Genomic DNA, 24,594 nt, shown 5'->3' with positions numbered 1-24,594 from the left:
CGCAAGTGCGAAGGGAAGGTGGGAGACCCACTATCCTAGGCCGGAATAATCGTGGTGCGAAAAGATAAAGGAGCCTCTGCGTTGAGGCAAGAGGGAACCAAAAGAAGTAGGAGCTCAGAGCACGCAGGCTGGGACCGCTGGGTGCGAGCTGCGGCCCATCTAGTACCCAGACGAGGAGAAACATTACAGTACACCCAGGCCCGAAAGAAAGCCCCGTCTAGTACTGAAAAGGAGCAGTCAATGTGCACCAGGTACATGGTCTGTCCAAGTCGCGGAATGCAAGGAAAGGGCATCGCATGAACTGGAGAGAGGGATTCATACAGGGCCAGGAAAGCGAGGTCTATCTAATCAAGGAGGGTCCTGCAGGATAAGGGAACTAGAAGGGGAAAAGCGCGACGCCGGGACGTGGTCCGCAGCTGGAGCCGCTCACCTTGGGTTTGTACAGCCACTTTCGGAATCTGTTCATCATCGCCGCGCCGGCCCGGGCCACGCTCCGGGCGGCCCTCGCCCTCTGCAGCGCTGCGCCCGGGTCCGGCTGCGGCGTGGGGCGGACACGCAGGCAGGGCCGGGACCTGCCTGAGCAAGCAGATCGTGAGCGCTGCGCCGAGCGCCCAGCAGCTGGCTGCAGGTGCGCGGGGCAGGTGCGCGGCCGGAAGGATGCTCAGCGAGCGGCGCGCGGCCGACCCAAACCCGCGAGCGGGCGGGCGCGCGAAAAGGCGCGGGCACAGGGCGCGCGGTGCTGCACAGCTTGCGAGCACCCCGCGCCTCCGCCGGTCACGACCGCACATGCGCCGAAGGCGCCGCACGCCCCCGGCCCGCCGCAAGTGGTGGATGGGGCGAGCCGGGTGAGGCCGCCAATCCCCGCCCAGCGCCACGCCGCACCCCACCCGGGACGCGCACCAAGGGAGGACGGCTCAGGACTACAGGTCCCAGCGCCCAGCGCGGGCAGGGCCTGCGCGGCGTTGCTAGGTGACGGCGCCTAAACGACGCCTAGGCGATCTGCCAGTGCGGTAGCTGGCCTGTGGGCGCTCCCACCCGCGGCGCCTGGAGAGACAACGCGGGGCCAGGTGGAGGCCTAAGGAGGCCAAGAGGCCTGCAGGTAGGCGGGCAGGTTAAGGTGAGGGTCCGCCATAGGGAGGCAGACATAACCCATCCTCGCGTCCTCTCGCTAACTCGTTTTCTCCAGTTCTTTGCCGAGGTTCTGGCCTTAGCAGGCTACATTTGTGCTTTTCGTCCCACCTCCTAAAATAAAAGTAGGGTGATTTCCACCACCGACTTATACCCCTTCCCCTCTCTCTCCCCTACTGTTAACAGGTGACCCAAATGACTATCTCTTAATACAATGTGTGCACCCGCTACTGCCCTATCAACTCCTGCATCTTCTCCTAGCCCCTCAGCCCTGGACCCGCTTTGTAGCCAACTTCTTACTCCTTGTAAGCTGCTCTCCACCCAGTTCTGTGTGGTTCCAGGCAGCCACGTGGTTTTACAAACATTTTTCCCCTCCAGCCTAAATGCTTGGATTCAGACCTGTTTGCTTGTTCTTCACTATTTGTACAACTAACAGATCACCTTAGGGTCAACATGTCCACAACTGTATGCTCTCTCATCATAAAAAACAAACAAACTGCTTCTGGGGCTGGGAAGATAGCTCAATCAGTGAAGTGCTTGCCTTGATAGCAGAAGAAGGTTCATCATGCCAGGACTCACCGAAAACAAACTCTAGGCATGGGTTGGGTGCTCTTGGCAAAGCTCCAGGTTCAGGTCCCAGCACCTCCATGACTGCTCACAACTTTCTGTAACTCCATCTCCAAATAATCAAACCCCGCTTCTGGATTTCGTGGACCCTGCATGCATGTGGTACACATACATACGTGCAGGCAAATGCACATAAACATAAGAGATAAATTAAAAAAAAAAAAAAAGACCGGGCATGGCAACAAACATTTATAATCACAGCACTTGAGAGGCAGAGAAGATGGACCCCTGGGGCCCACTGGTCAATCTCGCCTACTTGATGAGCACCAAGCTAGTGGGAAGCTCTGTCTCAAAACACAAGGTGAATGGTTCCTAAGGAATGACACTAAGGTCATTCTCTGGCCTCCCCAGGAAAATGCACACACTTGCATATGCACCCATACATACACGCACTTAAAAATAAGTAAACATTTTAAAACTAAAACTAAAAGCAACTCTTCCCAAAGCCACCATCTTCTCCGAGTGAAGACTTTGAGCAGACACATGAATTCTTGTCCAATAATATGTAGATTAACAAATTATCTGGGGTCTGTCCATCCTTGGTCAGCTCCAAAGCCTGGAGCTATGACTGCGCAGAAGCTGTTTCTTAGAAGTTGTGCCCAGGATACAGGCTGAGCCCATGGAGGTAGTTATATCAGGATCAGGCTTAACTATAAGCAATGAATGATCCCACATCGCAGGTTAATCCCAGAGGTGTGTGCAGAGGTAATTCTGGACGTGCAGCAGGAACCAGCTTCTCTGGCTACCATCCTTGACCTGTGTATGGCTGCACTGGTTCTAGCCATCATCTCCTAAGCCCATGAACGTACCGGAGATGAGAAAAAAAAGAATGTCCCACACTTCAGGCTAACACTCCCAAAGTTTATCCTCTAGTATTTCTCAGAGATGGAAGAACTTGTACACATGGCCACAGCCAGCCAGCTTCCAAGGAGGCTGAGAAATGTCACCGACCAGTTGGATGACAGTAGGTCCCAGTGTGAGTCAGGGCTTGTTGTTCAGGAGGAAGGAGAAAGCTGTACGGAGCGACTTCACAGCCTCTTGTAGAAATTTTTAATTCCAACCTGGGGTTTCTACACAGCCTTTGACCATTTAGTTCATAGATAAAAGACACACACAACCTTTATATTTACAATAAGCCTTAAACAGCACAGGAGTTGAGCAGATGCTTACCTCATATATGCAGTTAGAATCTACCTTCCTATGGATAACCCCGAGTTATTACTATGTTTCATCTGGGCTGCCTTAACTCCAATCGGCCAGCCCTCAGAGCCACTTTTTTGTTTTGGTTTTGGTTTGGTTTTTGGTTTTTTAGTTTGTTTTGTTTTGCTTTAGTTTTCTCCCCCCCCCCACCCCCAGACAGGGTTTCTCTGTAGACCAGGCTGGCCTTGAACTCAGAAATCCTTCTGCCTCTGCCTCTGCCTCCTGAAGGCTGGGATTAAAGGCGTGAGCCACCACCACCTGGCTCAGGGTCACATTTTTTTATAGCTCACCTTTTATGGCTTCTCCTTCCTCTTTCACCTTCTCCTCCTCATGGTTCTCCTCTGGTTCTATGTGCAGACTCCTGGTCTCGTCCCCTCCCCAGCCCCCAATTACCGTTATGATACACAGTAAAAGACAAAACCTCAACAGTAGCCACACTTAGCAGAGCAGCTTTAGTTGTGGGAAAAGAGAGCATTTTCATTAACGTGTGTTTGAGATGACCTGCCTGAGACTGTTGAAGTGGGTTGTATCTGATAGAAATGAACCCTCCTTGCTTGCTTTAGCCTGCCTTCCAAGTTACCTCAAGTACCAGACTATTGAGCCCTGTTTTGGGAATGGAGTTAAAGAACCATATAGAGAGGAAATCAATCCACTTAGGAACCAGATCTCAATTCTCACCTGTAAACTAAATGCGCTTGAGATGTGACTCCGTATTGGACCAATTTCCCAGTGCTGTGGGTTCTGTCTCTCGCACTAAAAGCAAGTCAACAGACAAATTATTTTCAGTAAAGCTGAGACTGGCTGTGTATATGTGGGCATGTTATCCTAGCACTGAAGTAGAGGCAGGAGGATGGAGAGTTTGAGGACAGCTTCCACTAGATATCAAGACCATCTTCGGGCTGGAGAGATGGCTCAGCAGTTAAGAGCATTGGCTGCTCTTCCGAAAGTCCTGAGTTCAAATCCCAGCAACTACATATTGGCTCACAACCATCCATAACGAGATTTGACACTCTCTTCTGGAGTGTCTGAAGACAGCTATAGTGTACTTACATATAATAAATAAATCTTTTTTAAAAAAAGGACCATCTTCCCCAAAACAAAAATATAAACAAGAAAAAAAAAAACAAAAGTAAACTGTAAGTAAGTGTAACGTTGAGGTGCTCGAAGCATGCTTCAGAGCTGGCTGAGCCTGTGTCTGTTCTCTGTCCAGAGGCATGACTGTCTTGATCAAGCTACAGGTGAATTTCAGAGGGGGGTCAGAGTCTACCCACCTTCACGGCCACCTGCTCTTTGCCCCAGGTGGGTATGCAGATCCCTACAAGGCAATTTCCACCCCACAGTGAGCAGAGGGGTCAGGTTGGTCCCAGGAGCTCCCTCCCACCTTCGGGTTGGTTCCTTCACTCGTTCTGTTTTAATCCTTCTGCGGAGGTTCACTCTAGCCTGGGGAGGGCTTGAGGTAATGCCTTCAGTCCTCCTTGACCCACCCTTTCAGCAGCAGTACAGGCCCCACAGCAGGGGAGCAGGAAGCAGGCTTTGCTCCCTGGCACCCAGGGCAACCCATCCTCATAAATACAGCCCAAGACCTTAGCCTCCAGATTGGAAACTTACTGAAAAAAAGGAAAGCTAATATTTCCACCAACGTATCTATCTAATGGTGGTTAGTGCGCCAACAGGATCTAGACCACCTGAAAGACCTCTGCACATGCCTGCCTGCGTGCGAGAGTGTAATCTTGGTTACCTTAACCTTGCAGAAAGACTCACCCATCTTAACTGTGGGCTGGACCACTTCACAGGCAGGGTATCCCACCAGGGATGAAGGGCTGAGAAGGAGAAGGCTAGCTGAGCTTTGAGGTGCAGCCATCCCTGTTTTCCTCTGTGCATTGGATGCATTTCCTTTCCTTTCACATTCTGCACACTGTGTGGCCATTGGCCAGGCTCCTGCCACCTTGGCTCCCTGTCTCAGACTGATGCCTTGAACCTGTGGAGAAGAGCAGCCACTCCTCTGCACTGTGTCCTGGACATTTGGTCTGTGTTCTATTCTGGTTTTCCTCGGTGCTGATGGTAGAATCCAAGGCCTGGCGTTTTAGGCTAGTGCTTCCTGGTTGAGCCCCACCCCTGGCTCGCTAACAGGGAGTCTATAAAAACTCTTGGCCTGCCTATGTTCTTCACTCTGAGTCCTGGGCTATGTGTGTACTGTTCTCCTTTACACACACTGTTCTCTTTTTCACATCTTTGATGGAGCAAATGAGACTTTTGAGGCCACGCCCCAGTCTCTCACAGAAAGGAAATCTCTTTGGGGACAGGGAACCAGATTCCCCACTCAGAGCTCCTCAACATGGGTCTTGTTCTCTTGTTTCCTTAGAAAATACTACTAGCCATGAAGTGGTGGTGCACACCTCTAATCCCAGCACTTGGGAGGCAGAGGCAGGTGAATTTCTGAGTTCGAGGCCAGCTTGGTCTACAGGACAGCCAGGACTATCCCCCAGTTAAATGAGACAATAAAACTGAATCCTGTTGAATAGAAGACTCACAGTGGTAGATGTTTAGGTAAGCAATTTATAAAGTCACCGTGCAGATGAATGTGGGTAAAGCATATTGTCCACATGTACGAAACTGTCTAATCATGAGACTTTTTTAAAAAAAGACTTATTCGTTTATGTACATGAGTACTCTATCTGCATATACACCTGCATGCCAGAAGAGGGCATCAGATCCTCTCACAGATGGTTGTGAGCCACCATGTGGTTGTCGGGGATTGAACTCAGGACCTCTGGAAAAGCAGTCAGTGCTCTTAACCACTGAGTCATCTCACCAACCCTGATTTTTTTTTTTAAAGTCAGTCTGGGCCTGGATGACGCTCGGTGACAAAAGCCTAGATGTCAGAGGTCATAGGTTCAGCCAGTGTGGTCTTCTGGACGGTTTTATCCTGGCCATGTGGCCATCACCCTCCGCTCAGATGAGGAGCCTGTTTTAGTTACTTACACCTTTTTCTGTTTTTTGGTTTTGGGGGGGGGGGGGCGGGTGTTGGGGGTTTTTTGGGGGTTTGGTTTTTTTGTTTTGTTTTTTTGGGGGGGGGGATTTTTGGATTTGGTTTTTTCGAGACAGGGTTTCTCTGTATAGCTCTGGCTGTCCTGGAACTCACTCTGTAGACCAGGCTGGCCTCGAACTCAGAAATCCGCCTGCCTCTGCCTCCCAAGTGCTGGGATTACAGGCGTGCGCCATCACCGCCCTACTTACACCTTTTTCTATTTTTGTGTTCATCCTTCATAGATCACTCCAGGCCTAGTCCTGGTTTAGGTGAGAGGCAGGGACCTGCTCACCACACTCATCATGGCTTAATGAGCTTTTAGTTGACTTCAGAGGTTTGCACAAGGGGTTCCCAGGCAGGGGGAGCAGTATGAGCCTGAAACTTGAGGTGGAGAGATCCCCTAAGCTTCCAGGTAGAGAAAGAGTGGAGGATTTGAGGTTCAGGGGGCCATACACAAAGAGCTTCTAAGCCAGCGAAAGATCCAGTGAAGGAGGAGACTTTGGGCTGAAGTTGGTGATGTGCTGAGAGACCCCTCTGGGTCCCACAGCAACAGAACCTGGGAACAGACTCTTGAGACCTCACCTCTCCTCTTCTCCCACAGCAGCGCCAAAGCCCTGGGGCCCACTGCTGTTCCCACCCCACCCAATGCCCTCAGGAACCTCAACTCAGTCTTGCCGTTGGGAGGGGCAAAGCTGGGAGACCAGGTGAATGGAATTAAGACTTAGACACATCCTCTATCTCAAAGGTGAGGCCAGGGGGAAAGGATTCCCTGCGCACAAGTCACCAACACTGGACACTCACCCACCCCCCAGCAAGGACTCTGATCCTGTCAGAGGCACCGCAGTGAGAGCCAGCACTTGCTCTGTCTACACAAGTCTTTCCTTCACTAGCTGCACCTGGCTGAGAAAAACTGTTCTGCTGGGGCACATACTGAAAACTACAGAGGTGGACCATCTTTCCAGAACTAATGTTCTCTCTAGAGCTACTTGACAGTGCCACGTCTGCCACCAGTACACTGATAATGAGGAGTTGGAGAACTTGGTAAATGCTTCCAGAGTCCAGCTATCCTCCTTCCTGCCCCCTGCAACACACTTGCGCGCGTACACACACACACACACACACACACACAAGGAGGAAGGACCTTCCCATACCCACAGGCTACCTTTAGCCAAGATTCCTGGAGCGTCTGAGAATGTTTTCTACTTAGGAGAGATCTGGAGGGGAACAAAGGACCCCAAGAACTGTTGCAGATAAAGAGGCCAAAGGTCCTGCATAGCCAATGACATCAGGGCTTGCAGAACTGGCCAGACAAGGAAGGGGTAGAGCCAGGGCAGGGACAGACCTCCAGGCCACTGACTGGCAGGTATAGTCTCAGGGAGGGCAGTAGCTCCAACTCCTTGAATAACACCAGATCACTAGGCTCACTTGGCATAGAGCACTCCCGTCACGCACACAAAGTCAGAGAGGAAGCCACAGGTCTATGGAAGCAGTGTCCCAGAAAATGAGCCTGGCTGCTTGTGCTTGAATCTACGCATGTCTGGCCTCTCTGTCTCTCCTAAGAGAAGCCACATTCAAAGAGAGGGTGAAATGCCCAGTGGCCATGAAGCCCATCTATTACTCATTCAGAGTGATCATGCAATGGGGAGCAGAGTGGGCAGTAGTTCCCCAGAAGCCTCCTCTCAGCATTCAAGTCTCTCACCAAGAAGCTCAGCAGTGGTAACTTGAGTGACCAGAGAGGGAGAGGACCCTAGGAGCCTTCAGAGTCATTCTCCTACCATGCAGCCTATAAATGGTCCTTATAAGGTGGAGTGGCTCCAGTGGACAGTCTCCGGGAGGCAGGTTTCGCAGGGTGCAGGTCAGCCCCAGACCTCTCGCTGTATCCAAGGCCACACCTGGCTGCATTTGGATCTGCGTTTGACGGATTGAATCTGGCATTGTCTAAGACAATGGCTACTGTCTCCTCCTGCCTCTTATCATCAAAGCCCCCATGACCCACGAGGAATCTACCACTAGATGGCCCTGAGGCATAAGAAAAGGTGCCCTGTTAGCTGTCATCATGGGCTGAGCAGGGATGGAATCCTAGCTGTGCCTTTCCTGGGTGCACATAGAGCTTCCTTGTTGTGCCCCTAGAACCTATTCACAGTACCAGGGCTTCAAACCTGTTGCCAGATTCCATGAGGCCTTTCTCAGAGAGGCTGGCGGTACCTGTGCGGTCTGCAGCCCTGTTGAGCCCCAGTTGGGATTGCACTGGCCCTGAATGCAGCCAGGGTGCGTGGGGGCTTTGGCCCTCAGTGATCCCAGCCTTTCCCACCTAACTATACAGTGAAGCTGCCCAGGCAGCTCCTCCACAGAGACCCCCCCCCCAAGATGGCAAAAAAAAAAAAAGCCATCCTCTTCCTCTGGCCTCCTCATCTTGGCACCCACTAACTGTTACCCTAGAGCAGTGATTCTCAATCTGTGTCTCAACCCCTGTGGAGGTTGGACAGCTCTTTCACAGGGTCACATATCAGGTATCCTGATGTTTACATTACAATTCACAACAGTAGCAAAATTGCAGCTATGGAGTAGCTCTGAAAGTAGTTTTATGGTTGGGGTTCACCATAACATAAGGCATTGTATAAGGGTCACAGCATAAAGAAGGTTGAGAACACTGGCACAGAGCCATCGGAATTTCCTCCACAACCACATTGCCTTGGGTTCAACCTCAGCTTCTCAGACCCCATGCCTGTTCCTCTCTGGACTTGCTCAGGGGTCAAGCAAGACCTTTGACAGATGACCCTCCTGTTCTAATCCTAATCCCAGCTGAGCGCGTTGGAGCATCCTAACTCAGACTGTGAGTTCTGGAGAGGCCTCGCCCTTCTGGAAAGCTGCGACCTTCAGTTCTGAGCATATTCTGTTCTCTCTCTCCTCTGTCTTTCTTAAACTCTCATTGGTACAGTGACCACTTAGAATAGCTCCTTGATCTCAGAGCTCAGCCACTAGGCCTGGCGTGGCTGCCCAGGCCTTCACACTGAGGAGCTTGCTTTCTTTTCCCGTTACTATAATGAAAGCAACTTCAGGGAGAAAAGGTTTTATTTAGTCTCACAGTTCAAGACATGGCCCATCCTGCTGGGGAGGTCACAGCAGCAGGACCTGAGGCAGCTGGCCACATCACATGCAATTAGGACACAGAGGGGCGGACGCACGCTAGTGCTCAGCTCGCCATTTAATTATTTTTCATTTTGATGTTTCTTACCGTTTCTGTTTATTGTATGTGTGAACATGGGTCATGCCATTCACATGCCACAGCACCTGGGAACTCCACAGCCTTTCCTGAATCTGTCATCCTTGCCTGCTCTGGGTAGAACCTGCTGAGAAACCAACCACCTGCCTGGACTGAGGAGTGTTCAGAAGCCTGCTTTGTGGCCTGAATCCATCCTGGGGGTGTGGGGCCTTGGGGGCTTCCTTGAAATCTAGGGCAGGAAGGCAAAGGCTGGGGCTAAGTGGTGACATAACAGCGGGTTGACCACAGCCAAACAAACCCCTGTGCAGCAGAGGCCTAAGACAAACTAAGCACAGAGTGGGTTTGAGTTTACCTGAGCCCAAACCCCTGCCTCTAAAATTGCATTGTTCAACCCAGAACCCTTGTGGACTGCCTGTTGGTGTGGGTAAGGGTCCTGCAACCACTCTGCCAACAACTAAACTGGCAACTCAGAGGCTGTGGCTAACGTGACTTGTGTCGATTTGTTTTAGGACCCTGCTCCAAAGATGGCCTACTATGAAAAATGCATTGAGACTGTGATAGAGCAGCTTGACAAATTTAAGCCTGAGAAGGACAATCCTGAGCAGTTCCTGGAGTCAGTGTTCACCTCCTTACAGCAGGTATGGTCAGAGCAGCTGCTTGGGTCCCTGGGGGGCCACATCAGTGACATGCCTTGTCTACATTTCACGTTCCAGCAAGAAACATGGGATCCTTTCCTTCCTTTGAGGAGAAGTGTGAGGCAAGGCTCTCTAGAAGGCTGGTGTTCCTTCCATAGACACCCTTTGCCATGAGAAGGCTCCCAGCATCCAGAATGCACATCAGGCCTGTCTCTGCCCTGAGCTACAAAATCTCCATGGTGCACTATGGCAGGCAGCCCCTCACAGAAAGAGCTGTGACTGTGTGGACAGTCTCAGTGAGGGAGGCAGGGACCTACCTAAGGTCACAGTTCAAGGTGGGTTGTGTCTAGCTGAAGAGGCCTCCAGTAGAGAGTCTGGGCCCTACTGAGTGCTTCCACCCTTAGGCCCCACCTCAGTCTGTAAGCATTGCTATTAACAGGCCTGAGACTGGGAAAACTGTACAGAACGTAGCTCTCAAGATTCTGGAAGCTGAGACATCTAAGACAGCAGCAGTGTGTCCCACTGCAGAAGGTGAGAGAGAGACAGACAGGCAGAGCATGTCTCTGGAATATTCCACCTGAGCCTTTCCCAGTGGCAGCTACACTTCCAAGTAAGATCTGGAGTTAAATCTCCAAAGCACATTCCCTGGAGTCTCCTTCCCCCAGAGGCTTCAGCCTCTCCTCGTCAGGGAACTCAGGAAGTCACCCTACCTGCTGATAGGTCCAGTTCCTCCATCCAGCACAGACCTCTCTCCCCAACCCTAGACTCTTTCATCCAATGGTAAGTAGCATATATTCCCGGTCTAGAGCACATATATTTTCTCTTGTGCCCCCACAAACAGCTCGCTCAGCAACCCAAGCTCAGTCATCAAGAACTGGGTCGCTTCCTTGCTCAGGTGAGGCAAGGGCTATCCCCACATCTCACCTCAGGCCTGGGGCAGCCCTTGTCCGTCCTATTGACTGCAAAAGCTCCCTCTTGCCCCTCCGTTGGAGCACTGCTCTCCTCTGCTCTTACCTCCCCACAGACATGACACAGAGGCATCCTCTCTGCCAAGCCTCTGCTCCGTCTGCTATGCCCCCCCAGCTCAACTACCCAGCCTCATGTCCACCCCACTGGCCATCCTGCCTTCTGGTCCGTTTTGGTCCTTCCATTTGTCCCTCCACTGTCCTTGCCACTCCCCCGACCCACTTGGTATACCCAGCATGCTCCCTGGACTGCTAGGTCATTTGGGGGCTCTGATAGAAGGGCCCTTTCTTTCAAGCAAGACAGAAGTTAGTGTCATTAGTCTTTGATGACCAGTACAGAAAAGTGAGTTTTAGTGGTCCATAATTAGTATGAGGCACTTTCTCTGTCAACAACCAATAGATTAAGGTAAATGAATCCCGGCTGTCACTTGGCAAATCACAAAGTCGTGACCATCTGTGTGCCTTTCTATGAGAAGCCTAGCACTATGATGCCATCCAGTGAGCTGGCGGCAGCGGATGGAGCTGATCTCTACCTCAGGCACAGAAGCAGCTCCTGCTTCAGATGTTGGTCCTTTCAGGTTCTGCCAAAGTTCTTCTAAAGCCAACATGATTTGGGGCCCTGGGTACTGACCCAGTTTGAACAACACTTTCATCTCCAGCTGTCAGAAACCTGCTGCAATATACTGACTGTCAGGTCAAGGCCAGAGATGCCACCTGCCAGAAGGTTACACAACCCCTAGACCGCTAGGCAGAGGCTGACAGAAGGCCTCAGGACAGGGCACATGATAGGCAGACTGTATACCCTAAGTGCATGGCAGCTGTAGGAGCTTCTTAATGTGGGCATGCCCTTATTTGGAGGCACTGTTACAGCCAGCAGCACAGAGCACAGGTCGGCAGCAGTAGCCTGGGTTCACCGGGGCGTGGTTGGCAGCACAGAGCATGGCAGCCAGGCAGTGGCAAAGAGTCAGACTTTGAGAAACAGTGGATCCCTGGAAGCAGGATAGGGCTTCCAGGGCAGAGGGACCTACACAAGAGCCCACGGTCCTGACCTGAGAGTGAGTAGACAGGAAGCCCAACGGGGCCAGGGTGTCTGCTTCAGACCTGGCTGCTCAGTCTGCGTGGCAAGCCCCTGGGGAGGTTGGTTGTGAGCAGAAAAAATGTCATGTCAGAGTCCAGACTGTGGACAAGTGGGTATGAGCATAAAAAGATGCTGCAGGACTGGACGAGCAAGGACATAGGCAGCCAGGGAGCTCTGGGGTTCACAGCCATATGAGAAAGGGAGAAGGTTAAAGGGACAGCCAACTGTGGGGAAACGGTTACTAACTTTGAAGTTATTAAAGAAGAGTCAGTGAACTGCAGTGAGTGCAGAGGAGCAGAGAAGGGCCAGATGTATCTGATGGCCACAGAGCCATAGCCCATGGTCTCACTGTGGTTTGCGCTATTTTGTTGTCTTGCAAATCTTAGCATAGCATTGCTTTAATGGTTGCATCTTACTGGTCAGTGGGATGGAGCAATGACGCTTGACCCTTTGGTCACCCTGCTGTTGGACCCTGCTTCCTGTTTCTACTGCTGCCCGGACCTCTTCCCCTTAGGTTCCCAGAAGCACAGTAGCTCTGTCAAAGGGCCAAGATATAAACAAAGCTCTTGAAACCTAATTTCCAAGTTGTTGTATGGAAAGGTTCAGAATCAAGTGTCCCACCAAGTTTTTCCACGTACTGGTGCTAGCAGATACCCACACCTTCCTTTTCCTCCAAAACTTAATTACTTTTCAAACCTTAATTTGAAAACCCTAATTACTTTTAAAAATAATTAGCCTGGATCACACGTGGGTCATCTCATCATTTGGGTCTGAATTGTCCCCTAAAGGCTCCTGTGGTGAAGATCTTGCCCCCGGTGCAGTGCTTAGAGGTGGGGAGATGGGGCAGTGATTGAACCCCAATAGTTCTGACTCTTGGGACAGGGTCTTCCTCTGTAGCCCTGCCTGGCCTTAAACTCAGCCTGCCTCCCTGTGAAGCACTGGAATTAAGTTGTGTACCGACTACTGTCTGACTAAGGGAACAGAACTCAGGCTGCGGCCTACTAGCACTTCCCATCCCGCTTCCTATTCAGGACAAACTCTCGCAGATTCCCTTAATCATGCAGCCTTCTTTTGGATAATGTTTCTTCATTCAAAAGCCTGTGTGAACTCATATATGAACTATTTATTTATTTATTTATTTATTTATTTATTTCGAGACAGGGTTTCTCTGTATAGCCCTGGCTGTCCTGGAACTCACTCTGTAGACCAGGCTGGCCTCGAACTCAGAAATCCACCTGCCTCTGCCTCCCAGAGTGCTGGGATTACAGGCATGCACCTCCACCACCCGGCTGAACTAATTTTTAAGTTGTGGTGAAATGCATATGACATAACTTTGGACCATTTTAACTATTTTCAAGTGGCACAAAGCACACTCACAGGTCTGTACAGACATCACATGTCTATCCATCTCCATAACCTCTAATGTTCCTGACCTGAAACTCTATCCCCATGAAACACCAGCTGCCTGGCTCCCTGTCCCCTCCCCTGCCACCCGCTTGCTGTCCTTTCTGTCTCTGTGGACTCACCCATCCTCACATAGGAGAATATTTGCACAATACATGTCCTTCTGTGTTTATATTGTCTCATTGTTTCCCATGTTTATTTTGTCTTTAGACCCATTGTCTTCATTCCCCCTGGAGGTCCTGCCTTCCCAATCACTGTGGTCATTGCCCACTACTCTAAAGAACTGAACTATCTGGCCTCTATTCAGTCATGTGGGAGTATCTGTCCCTTACCTTTGTCCTTGATCTCCTGGTCCTGGAGTGCTCTCCTGGCTTTCCTTTTCAGACTCTGAGCCCCCAGAAGCTTGGGTTTGTTTTGGAGGTTCTGTCTGGCTGCCTTGAATACCACAAGTTACTGACCATCGTGGTGGACGCCTTCTATGCACGGGAGGGCCGGCTCTGCCTGTGGTCTGACTACAGCCTCTTTGAGGGTACGTGCATCCACTCTCCACATGTCCATAGGCCCAGGCCCGCTGCTCCAGACAGGGACTCGAGAGGAAGCTACCCATAGACCCTGGACTGGCTGACTTGAAAGAGGCCAACAAGCCGGCGAGCTTCAGGACACAGAGAGTGGCTCCTTTTGCGTCCACCTTAGCTCTTTCACTTGAGTCTCAGGTGCCCATAAGTGTATGGTCCATGTTAGGTCTATTTCCTCACTTCACAGATGAGGAAACTGGGACCTGGGGGGAGCAGACATGGATCCTGCTGCCCCATGCAAAATCTGGATTCCCAGCCACTTAACTCAAAGAGAATGTCCCTGAGGGCAGCTTGGGTCAAAATACATACCTCTTGTAGTCTGTCCAGGACCCTAATCCTGTCACCTGTGAAGAGAAAAGGCCTATGCTAGTCTGGGTCATCCAGGGAGAGATTAAATATGAGAGCCACCTCTGACCACTGTCCACATTTACACAACCCAGTGTCTGTGCTCAGTGGCTAGTGCTACCCATAAGACAGAGAGGAATCTAGCCATAGGGTCTACTGTCAGCCCTGCTGCTGGCCCAGAGAGGTGGCGAGGTGAGGGCTACAGCGCACTGGTAGGCTAAGACAAGTGGCTGGTGCCAGACGCCAAGCCAGGCTGACCTCGTCAGAGGAGGCGCCTCCATCCCAAAAGGTTCAAAGTGACTCAGCTCACTCACGAAATCGGCAAAACTGGAGATGATGTCACTTTAGCCCAGAGAGATGCTGTGATTTCCGAGAATTGACCCAGCGCAGTGTGATGAGTGTGGAAGCTGAAAGCCCGAGTGGCCAGTGTCCATGGTCACTGAGCAGGAAGTGGTGGCTACCCTGTAGGCTTATTTGCCCTGACAGAATGAGGTGCCTGCAGGACTCTCCGCAGCTGCAGACTTCTCCCAAGGTCACACACAGAGCCCCTCTGCAGGGCAGCTGGGCGCTCCTCACACCACCTCTCTCCTCAGTGATCTGCTACCTGGCCACCTTCCAGCTGGGTGAGCTCGGCTTCCAGCTTTTCTGCAGCATCATCAAGTCCCAGCCTGTGGGTAAGATCTGCAAGGTGAGCCCCGCTTTCCCCGCCACAGTGCTGTGGTTGAGGCAGCCAGCCAGGAGAGACGAGAACCAGAGGCAGACGTGTGTCCGATCAGGCCCACCTTTCATCCTCCAGCTAGAGAAACTGGTGGGTTCGCCCTTTCTCTGCTTAATGTCAGATGACATGCTCTGTATAGGACAGTGTTCTCTGCCTCTGGGAAGTCTGTCTGCTTGGTTTGTGAATGACAAGCTTTCCTACCTGCACATAAACATAAGTACCCTGTGACAGATAAGCAATCAGAATTATCTTAAGCAAGGACTTCCTTTTTAGGACCAAGAAATAAAACTGATGGCGTCTTTGGAGAGATGCTTTGGGGCTGCACTGGCCACACTCAGCATGACCTGTACTTGGCTCAGGCTCTGCTGCCTCGTGCTAGAATTCAAAATGACCACTGAGCAAACTTCCACCTTGCCTCCTACCCTGATCCTGCAGTGCTGACTCACCAAGTGCTTGAGGGTATAGACCACATACTGTTCTCAGGCTATACAGTGACCATTTGCAGTAATTTCTTACCCTAATAAGCCCATATAAAAACACATGCAACCCAGTTATTATAATTATAAACTATATGCCTAGATTGGGCAAGACTATCACTATACTAACTTATTTTTCAGCTATGAGACCCCTTGCAACTTGCAATTAATTCCTCCTGGCCATGTGGTTCTGCTCCATATCGGCTTCCACCTCCTCTTCCTCCCTCCTCTCTCCTTCTGCCCCACCCCCCAAGACTTCCAGTCCTACCTCTCCCTTCCACTGCCCAGTCCCAGGCTCTAACCTTGTCTGACCCGTTAGAATGGGGAGAAGGTTCACATGAGATCACCTGAGTCTGTGATCTACCTCTCCTGTGGACAGCCCCGCTTGAGGAAGCAGAATTAACTTCAGAATACAAACATCACCAGGGCAACCCAGAGTAGTGACCCTAGGCCAGGACCTGGTCACTGACCACCCTAGGGAGCTCTGGAGACTCATGACAACAGCCCACAAAACCTTCATGGGAGCCAGGCCTTGTGGCCTGTAATCCCAGCTGCTTGGGAGGCTAAGAGAGGAGGGCAAGCCTGAGTCACTGTGTCAAAGTTAAGAATGAAAAAAAGAGAAAGACTGAAGCTTAAGCTTGGCTGTATAATAATCCCTTAGCCTGAGCGAGGTCCAGAAAGAAAGAAAGCTCGAGGATCAAGGCTGCAGAGGTGGAATGCTGACCAGCACAAGGCCTTCCCACCGCCCACTCCATACGCCATGCCCACTCCATACACCATGCCCACTCCATACGCCATGCCCACTCCATATACCATGCCCACTCCATACACCATGCCCACTCCATATACCATGCCCACTCCATACACCATGCCCACTCCATATACCATGCCCACTCCATACACCATGCCCACTAGGGACCCTCAGCCTGCGTCAGAGATCAGCAAGAAGCCAGGTGAAGATGGAGATCCGCTGTTGGCAACAGTGTGGCCTGCCTTAAGTGCTGTTGCTGCGTTGAGGGCTGATATAGATATAAGCATGTCAGGCCTAGGTTGTTTGGAAGGCAGTTTCTCCATCTGTGGCTTCCACAGAGGATACACTCTAAAACCTCAGCTGGAAAAGCTAGAAGTACCACTGGAGTTAGAGTTGCAGGCGATTGTGTACCACTTGACATAGGTTCTGAGAACTGAACTCTGGTCTTTTGTAAAAGCGGTACATGCTCTTAAGAGAACCATCTCCTAGCCCTCCTCCCAAATCAGAGGGCTTTCTGAGACCCACGGGTAGCCCCATTCCCCACTCTTGCAGGGTCTCTAATAGCGCCCCACCACATCCCAATGAGAACGGTGGCTTCTACCCTGCTAAGATGCTGCTGTGTGCCTGTGGGGAGGAATGAGGAAATAGAAAGAAGAAAAAAATAGATAGGATGTGTCCAAATGGATTGGGCCAGCATGAAGGAGGTGGAGACCCCAGAGGGCAGCTGTAGAGGCCAGTTTCACCTTCAGGGGCCAAGGCTGACAGCTGAGAGATTAGAAAAGGGTGAAAGGACACTGACTGTGGCCAGGGGCCAAGAAGGTGGGAGAGGCCACAGGGATAAATGAGGAGAGTGGGCAGGCTGCCACGGGGAGCTGTGGAAAGCTCTAGAAGGAGGCCTTAGTAGCCTCTGTGGAGACTAGAACAGTGTTACAGGCCACAAGGAAGCTAGATACTGGCAAGGATGAACCTTTTGAGGGCAGTGCTCACCCTGTGTGGCAGTAGTGACCAGAGGCACGGGATGGTCATGACCCTGCTCAGCACTGTCCTGTCCGTGGTCATGAACTTCCAAAGTCATCCCCCAAATATATTCCCTGCTCCCAAGCAGGAGCTGCAAGTACTGTGTCAGTACAATGCTGTCCTGGGCTCAGATATGTAGTCCTTGGTCCTGCAAACAGGATAATGGAATAAATGTGACCCTAGCTTTTCACTATCCCTTCTGATTGCTTTTGGAAGGTCTGTATCAAAGAGTCTTCAGGGATCCTCTAAACTGGACAAGCCCCTCTAGGCTAGGGTGTGTTTACAGCTTCTCAGGTCCCTCTAAGAGCAGCTGCAGGGGATTCAAGCCTGGTTGTCCCTCAGTTAGGGACTGAAGACCTGAGACTGCCCCAAACTGCAGGACTACCTCGTAGGATCCTGCCCCTCCTGACCAGCTGACAGCTCTGTCCTGTATAAAGGCACCTTCCAGCTCCCTACAGCAGCTGACTCCATTAAAAAGCCGAAGGCACCAGCCCTGTGCCTTTCAGAGCCAAAGCTTCAGATCTGGGGACCAGAAGCTGGGAAGCCACCAGCAGAAGCTTGCAGCACTAGTAATCTGCTAGGACTGGCCTGAGCCCTCTGAAGGCATCACGGGCCTCACACTGGGCAGCCCCTGACTAAGGATGCAGGCTCAGTGCTGGTACTGAGATCAGACACTCACTATGAAGGATTGAGTGTAAACTCACCTTCCTAGGTCTGAGGGCTTTCCCACCCTCCCCTGGTAGTGCTATAGTGGCAGGCTTACAGGACACAGGAAATAATCACTCCCAGAATTATAGATTGCCCTGTAATGGGGCAGGGCGGGTGGCAGGCAACCCTCCATGTCTCCCTGCAACATCTTGCCCAGGAGTGAGCAAGGGGCCTGGAAGCTGGATGAACGTCCGTCTGCAGTGGGCATGACAACAGTGCCAAGTCTGTCCTGGCCCTGGGAGGGGCTGGAACAGCAGTGGGTGGTGGAAGAGCCACCGCTGGGCTGCTAAGGGTTTCTCCACCTCAGTTCCTCAGATTCTTCTTTAACCCCTTGCACCTGTGCTCATGGATCAAAGACGAATGGAGCCTCATCTACGAAACGGCCCACGTGATGGAGAACTGGATCGACCCTCTGATGAGGTGGGTCGGCTGTGGGGTCGGCTGTGGGGTCAGCTGTGGGGTCAGCTGTGGAGTCGGCTGTGGAGTCGGCTGTGGGGTCGGCTGTGGGGTCGACTGTGGAGTCAGCTGTGGGGTCAGCTGTGGGGTCGGCTGTGGGGTCAGCTGTGGGGTCAGCTGTGGGGTCAGCTGTGGGGTCAGCTGTGGGGTCGGCTGTGGAGTCGGCTGTGAGGTCAGCTGTGGAGTCAGCTGTGGGGTCAGCTGTGGGGTCGGCTGTGGGGTCGGCTGTGGAGTCGGCTGTGAGGTCAGCTGTGGAGTCAGCTGTGGGGTCGGCTGTGGGGTTGGCTGTGGGGTCAGCTGTGGAGTCGGCTGTGGAGTCGGCTGTGGGGTCAGCTGTGGGGTCGGCTGTGGGGTTGGCTGTGGGGTCGGCTATGGCATTTGGGTCTCTGAAAATCGTCCACTCCAGGTGCCTCAGAGCATGCCAGGGTGTGTCTCCACATTCCTTTCCTGCTCATGGAAGCCCTGTAAGAGGCTAGATCATGCTCCAGGTTAGGGTGAGAGGTCAGAGATGTAGTGAATCTACCTACCATAGCCTGTGGCAGGGACAACAATATGAAGTGGGGATCTCTCAGATCTGCCTTGTGAGAGAACAAGGAAGGAACATCATCATGTCTTCCTGGGGACAGGCAGACAGTAGGCTGGACCCAAGTGGACTGTGTACTCACTGTGTTTAAGAGGCTGTGACCCCAAAGTGAGTGTCCTCAGAGCTAATTCTTCACCAAGAAGAGTTGCCTTGTCCCAACTGATCCCCACTGTTAGCAGTTAGGACAAACTCCAAAAGGGGGGGCAGCTGTGTACTAGTTCCACACTTACCACAGGCCTCCCAGCCCTCTCTGGGACCAGCCCCGTTCTAAGCCTACTGTTGCTTCCCCATACCTACCCTAAAGTAGGAGGCCTGGCCCAGCCCCTTGCTGGTAACCCTCGTGGCAGCCTCACTCTCGCTGGGTTGTCCTGGTTCTGGGGATGAGGCAGGAAGTATTTCAAGTCATGCATCCACCCTTGATGAGCCCCACAGGAGGAAACTCTGAACAGGCTGCTGCTGGGCTGGGTCCACTCAAGTTCTAGAGAGTGAAAGAGGGTTCATAGACCTCTGAACCACCTACCAAGACCCTTCTGCAATTCCTGCTCCACAGGACCCTTAGCGGGAAGTGACCCTCACCCACCCAACACACACAGTTCCCTCGCCCTGCCATCAACAGTTCAGCTCCTGAACGTCCGTCTCCCATTCCCAGATTCCTTTCCCTGCTTCCAGCTGCCGTCATCAGCACCATATGCACTGCCCGGATTCACTCCACACCCCAGTTCCTGCTCACTCTCAGAGATTCCTGCATCCCTGCAGTGGGGACATTTTAGCCTCCCAGCCCCTCTGTCCCATGGCCTCAGTTTCCACATCTGTGTAAAGGGTCTCCCTTTAATGTATGTACTGAGGTGTAGTTGAACTGCACCCACAAGCTAGTCGGTGAGAAAGTCACCTGTCCATTGTCACCTCACCCTGAATGACAACCAAGTGGTCCTCCAGATCCCAGGGGCAGGCTTCTTGGTGCCCTGCTAAGGATGTGACTCTATAGCCTTCTCCACTTTTCGCTTCCAGATGGGAGCCAGAGATCCAGGAGCTGATCAAACAACTGGAGGGAGTACCAACCGATCAAATTCCTGTTGTGAAGACCAAGGCCAAAGTCACAGTGCCCAAGGAATTCAACCTGACTGTCCCAAGGCCCCGCGCCATTACAATGCCTGAGCCTGTCCCCACTATGGCCAAGCCGAGACCTGTGAGTTGGGCATTTCTTCCCACACCACCAGGATGTTGGTCTGGGAGAACAGGCTGTGAAGGTCATTGGGTGGCAGGGCTTCTCCAGGATCAAGGGTGTACGGGACCAGACAGGAGCATTCAGTAACCCACAATCTACCCACATCCTGCGCACAGAGAGGCTGAAGCCAGAGCCCACTGCATTCTGGACCCACACAAGGTGCTGAGGGATACTGTCTGGCCGTGGGTTCAGACATGTCTGGATTGTGCTTGGAGTTCACCATTGTCCATGGTGCCCACCCTCCCCATAAGATAGTACACTTGAAAATCACGCTGTGTGTGCTTTTCAGGGTCAATGAGGCATGTCCGCATGAGCCCCAGAAATGGCCAGCTCCTCCTCAAGGAAGCTCACGTCTGTCTCCTGTGCTGAAAGCCTCTCAGCTCCTGTTTGTTTCTAAGTTGGCAGTCAGGATGTTCAGAACTGCAAGGAACGGAAGAGCGCAGCTCACACTGGCCTAGACAACAGAGCACTAGTATTAAAGTAGAGGTAGGCTTCAGGTATAGGTTGATCAGGATTCCAGCTCCATTTCTCTGTGACTGCCTGCACCCTAGTCTCCTCTGTAAGTGAATTTCATCTTTAGACGAACTTAGTCTCATTTTCATTTTAAAGAAATTAATCCAGGCCTTGTGTCTACGCTGTGCATTGTCGAGGACAGGAAAGAGTATATAGGGGCAGGAACTATCTGATTGGTCCAGCTCAGGCCTCATGCCTGCTTGAACTGCTCACCATCTTTCTGGGTGCCAAGTCCTGACTAGGCTGTGGATTCTCACAAGCACTGATGTAGCCCTCCTAGGTCAGCCTGGTCCTCATAGGATGAAGGACTAGAGGGGCGTGAGGGGAGGCGCTGGAGGACCTGCCTCTCATTCCGGCTCTTCTGTCTTTCAGTCTCACTGAACATTTCTCATTCCACAAGTTTTTCACAAGGCCTCAGCTCTGCTGAGTCCCTGCTCAGTTTTCTTCTTCTTGACCCGCCTTTTCCCCTAGCTTGAGCTACTGTTTTCAGTGTGTGGGTCTGCTCATCATCTGGCGCTTCGTCCATTTTATTTGTACCGTATTCCCAAAACAGGTGGTGAAGTCGTGGCTTAGAGAGGATGTCCGGTAAATACTTGTGGGATGGTAGATGGATAAGCGGCGATATGGGTAGTGGACAGATGATGAGAAATCAGATAGGTCACCAGGGCTTTGTTGCTAAGCAACTCCACAGTTACCCCATCTGCAGGGTCTCTGATGTTTCTACTGCCAATTCCTCAAAAACCAGTCCTGCCAGCCGCCTCTCTGTTTGCTCTGTTTGGCTGAGGAACAGTTCCTCTCGTCCCCTCACTAGGACAGCTTCCCTGAGCTCACGTCTGTACTTGCTAACCCTATACCCAGAACCCTCCATGCTCGGACCTGTGGCCAGGACTCCCTTTCCCCTCCTGAATATGAGCCAAGAATATGTGCTAGCCCCAGGCCTTCCATGCTCTGAGGTAGGGAGGGAGGCGAGAGATGACATACCACCTGTGAGGAGCAGGGACAGGACGTACAATCAGGTAGGCTGGGACCCACACACCTCCTTCTGGCTGTCAGGAAGAAAGAAGCCAAGAAAACAGGCCCTTTGTGGAACATTTTGAAGCAGGTAGACAGGTGCACAGGACTGGAGATGGCTATGGATGTGAGGAACACAGCCACAGAGAAAGAGGCCTTAGTGTGGGTAGTAAAAAGACAGCACCAAGGTCTCCAGGGAGACGCATCCAGCCTGGGGACAGGACAGTTGGAGGGAGGCGGGGGCTTTAGGTTTGTAAGAGTTGAGTTGGCTGTATCTGTAAAATATGCAGAGAAGAAGGCAAGAATTAGGGGGACAGGTTCAGGAATCTCGGCCTCAAGAGTGACCAGATGGCCCCTCACCTGTCCCTGATGGACACAGCTACTATAGGGACATTGGGAATCTCCTATGAGAGGACCAAAGTCTTAAGGTCCCTTCACAGGCAGCTAACTTTTTATAAAACCATGAATGACACTCTCAGACCCTCTGCCTACCCCTTGCATCCTAAGAGCTGGCTGCCTCCCCTACCCCTTGACTACCCTAGCCATCTCATCCATACTAATGGCGTGCCCTCAGTCCCTGGCCTCACAGCTCCCTCTGTCCACCTCATCCCAAACTCAACCCTAGACCCCTGTCTGCTGCCGCTCTGACCTTCTCTACTATGGTCACTAAGCACAGACCTGCTCCCTTTGCCACTCCACCAGGTCCCTAAGAGTACCTATCAGGAGCCCAAGGAGCAGAAACTTCTGCAGATGATCAAGACATACAACCGCCGGACAGCTGAGGTGGCCATGTGGGACCCCTGTCTCCCTACAGACCCCCATCGGGCTGTTAAGAGGAAGGGGAGAAGTTTTGGGGGCCTTAGACAGCGCATGCATTCTCCCATTAACCCCCGCCTCCCCCCCCCCACACACACACACAATGGTCTGAGGCCCCTGGGTTGCAGCTGGTAGGGGAAGAACAGCGTGTTGTCACGGCAGGAGCTGCTGCTGAAAGCAAACATGGAAGAGCTGCGGTGTGCCATGCCCCGGGTGCAGCGGGAGCCGCAAGCACAGGTAATGCCGAGCTTCGTCGTCGTAGTATTTTTTTCTCCTACCTTCTGGGGCTGAGGATGTAGTTCCATTGGTAGGGGCTGGCACTCATGAAGCCTTGGGTTTGATCCCCAGCATAACGTAAACCTGGTATGGTGACCGATGCCTACCATCCTAGCACAGAAGTAGAAACAGAAGGATCATCCTTGCCTTGAAGCCTCATGCGCCCCAGCACTCTAGTGGAGGTTGGAGAACAGCTTACATTAACAGGGTCTCCACCGCCCTATGGGTCCTAGAGACTGAACTCGGCCTTGGGCTCAGCAGCACGTGCCTTTATCCACTGACTCATCTCCTCAGACCTAAACAGAAAGACAAGAAAGGCTGGGTGTAGAGGTGTACGGCTTTAACTCCATCTTTTTAAGTTTGAGGCCAGCCTGGTTGACATATTGAGTTTCTGTCTTAAAAATAAAATAAAATAAAGGTGACCAGGGACCAATACAAAGAAGAGTTGTCCTCCAGAGAAACTCACTTAGGAGCAGGGTCACTTAGGGTAGCTAATCCACACAGGATCTATCGTGTAGTGCCTGGGCTCTGCTCTCCAGTCAGGATCAAGCTTGGGGTTGTGATGGCTGCCTTTAAAGACTGTCCTTCCACACGGGAACTTAAGGTTTCCCCAACCTTCATCAAGGGACAACAGGAGGCAGGGGCAGTCATTCAGCCCAAGAAAAGGGAATGTGGCCAGCAAAAGCTCAGCCCTGGGGCTGGAGAGATGGCTCAGCGGTCAAGAGCACTGTCTGCTCTTCCGAAGGTCCTGAGATCAAATCCCAGCAACCACATGGTGGCTCACAAGCATCCATAATGAGATCTGATGCCCTCCTCTGTGGTGTCTGAAGACAGCTACAGTGTACTTACATATAATAAAATAAATCTTAAAAAACAATAACAAAAACCCTCAGCCCTGAGGGATAACCGAGGAAAAGGATACTGAATCCCGAGGAGGCCATCCTATCTAGGGGCTTCTGTACCTAGGTCTGGTTCTCCGTTTTCTTTCCATGTTCCTGTCCAGGAAGTCCAACACCCTAGCAAGGCTTAGAGTATACTGGAAGACAGAATGATATGCTGTGGGGGCAGGGTAGACACACGTGCATGGGGAGCTAGAGTGGGGACAGAGGGGAGGAGTCGGTGACCGTTCCAGGGGTTCTGAGGAGGCCCGGGTGCCAGACTACCCTTGCCTGATTTGCAGGACACGGAGAAGCAGCTGTGGCATCAGTCTGTACCCCGCATACACAGGACTCCAAATCTGACCTTCTACAAGGTGAAAGGGTCTCCTGGTCCTGCAGGCCTCACCTTGGGCCTTTCCACCTGCCTTACCCAAGGAAGGTTCTGAGAGTGGGAGGTGGAGGTCCTCAGGGCAGCTTCACCCTTGAAGCAGAGAGAAATGCCTAGGTGGGGGACACGGAAGGCCTTGAGAGCTGATAGCAGGATACGTGCTCCTGAACCGCCTACCATCCATCCCTCCCTTCTGCCACAGCCTAACAATGTCCCAGTCAAGCTGAACACAGCCGCCATCCTTCGAGAAGGGGCCTTATACCAGCGGCAGGTGGAGAAGGAGCTGCAGAGGTGAGGGGCAGCTGGAGTTTCTAACTCTTTCCCGTCCACTCTCAAGAGAAAAGCCTGAGTAAGATCCTGTCACTAGGTTGCTCAGTGGAGAGGAGGGAGCAGCGCTGATAATGCTGAGGAATATGTAAGCAAGGCCAGGGTGTGGCATGCTGGTCCTTTGGTTTGTTTGTTTGCTTGCTTGCTTTTTTTTTCTCTTTCTTTCTCTTTCTCTTTCTTTCTCTTTCTTTCTTTCTTCCTTCCTTCTTTCTTCTCTCTCTCTCTCTCTCTCTCTCTTTCTTT

The 24,594-nt window shown here is 52.0% G+C and overlaps 2 protein-coding genes across 2 annotated transcripts in view; one reads left to right on the top strand and one right to left on the bottom strand.

Moving 5' to 3' along the window:
• The window catches only part of Zfyve28 (zinc finger FYVE-type containing 28), a 90,082-nt gene extending 89,391 nt beyond the window's left edge, over positions 1-691 (bottom strand). Inside the window, exon 1 of the mRNA XM_052199328.1 lies at positions 431-691. Within this exon, the coding sequence (XP_052055288.1) occupies positions 431-469 (39 nt within the window). The 5' untranslated portion in view covers positions 470-691. The remainder of the gene's footprint in view (positions 1-430) is intronic.
• Positions 692-9,730: 9,039 nt separating this feature from the next.
• Cfap99 (cilia and flagella associated protein 99) overlaps positions 9,731-24,594 on the top strand; it is a 30,096-nt gene continuing 15,232 nt past the window's right edge. The window contains exons 1-9 of the mRNA XM_052199418.1: positions 9,731-9,844; positions 13,673-13,817; positions 14,802-14,896; positions 18,186-18,298; positions 19,926-20,103; positions 22,369-22,449; positions 22,645-22,719; positions 23,939-24,010; positions 24,227-24,315. Coding sequence (XP_052055378.1) covers positions 9,731-9,844; positions 13,673-13,817; positions 14,802-14,896; positions 18,186-18,298; positions 19,926-20,103; positions 22,369-22,449; positions 22,645-22,719; positions 23,939-24,010; positions 24,227-24,315 — 962 coding nt within the window. The remainder of the gene's footprint in view (positions 9,845-13,672; positions 13,818-14,801; positions 14,897-18,185; positions 18,299-19,925; positions 20,104-22,368; positions 22,450-22,644; positions 22,720-23,938; positions 24,011-24,226; positions 24,316-24,594) is intronic.

The sequence above is a fragment of the Apodemus sylvaticus genome, chromosome 11 (assembly GCF_947179515.1).
Source record: "Apodemus sylvaticus chromosome 11, mApoSyl1.1, whole genome shotgun sequence".
NCBI classification, from domain to species: Eukaryota; Metazoa; Chordata; class Mammalia; order Rodentia; family Muridae; genus Apodemus; species Apodemus sylvaticus.
Note: the sequence above shows the minus strand (reverse complement) of the source record. Positions and strands in the feature narration are given on the sequence as shown.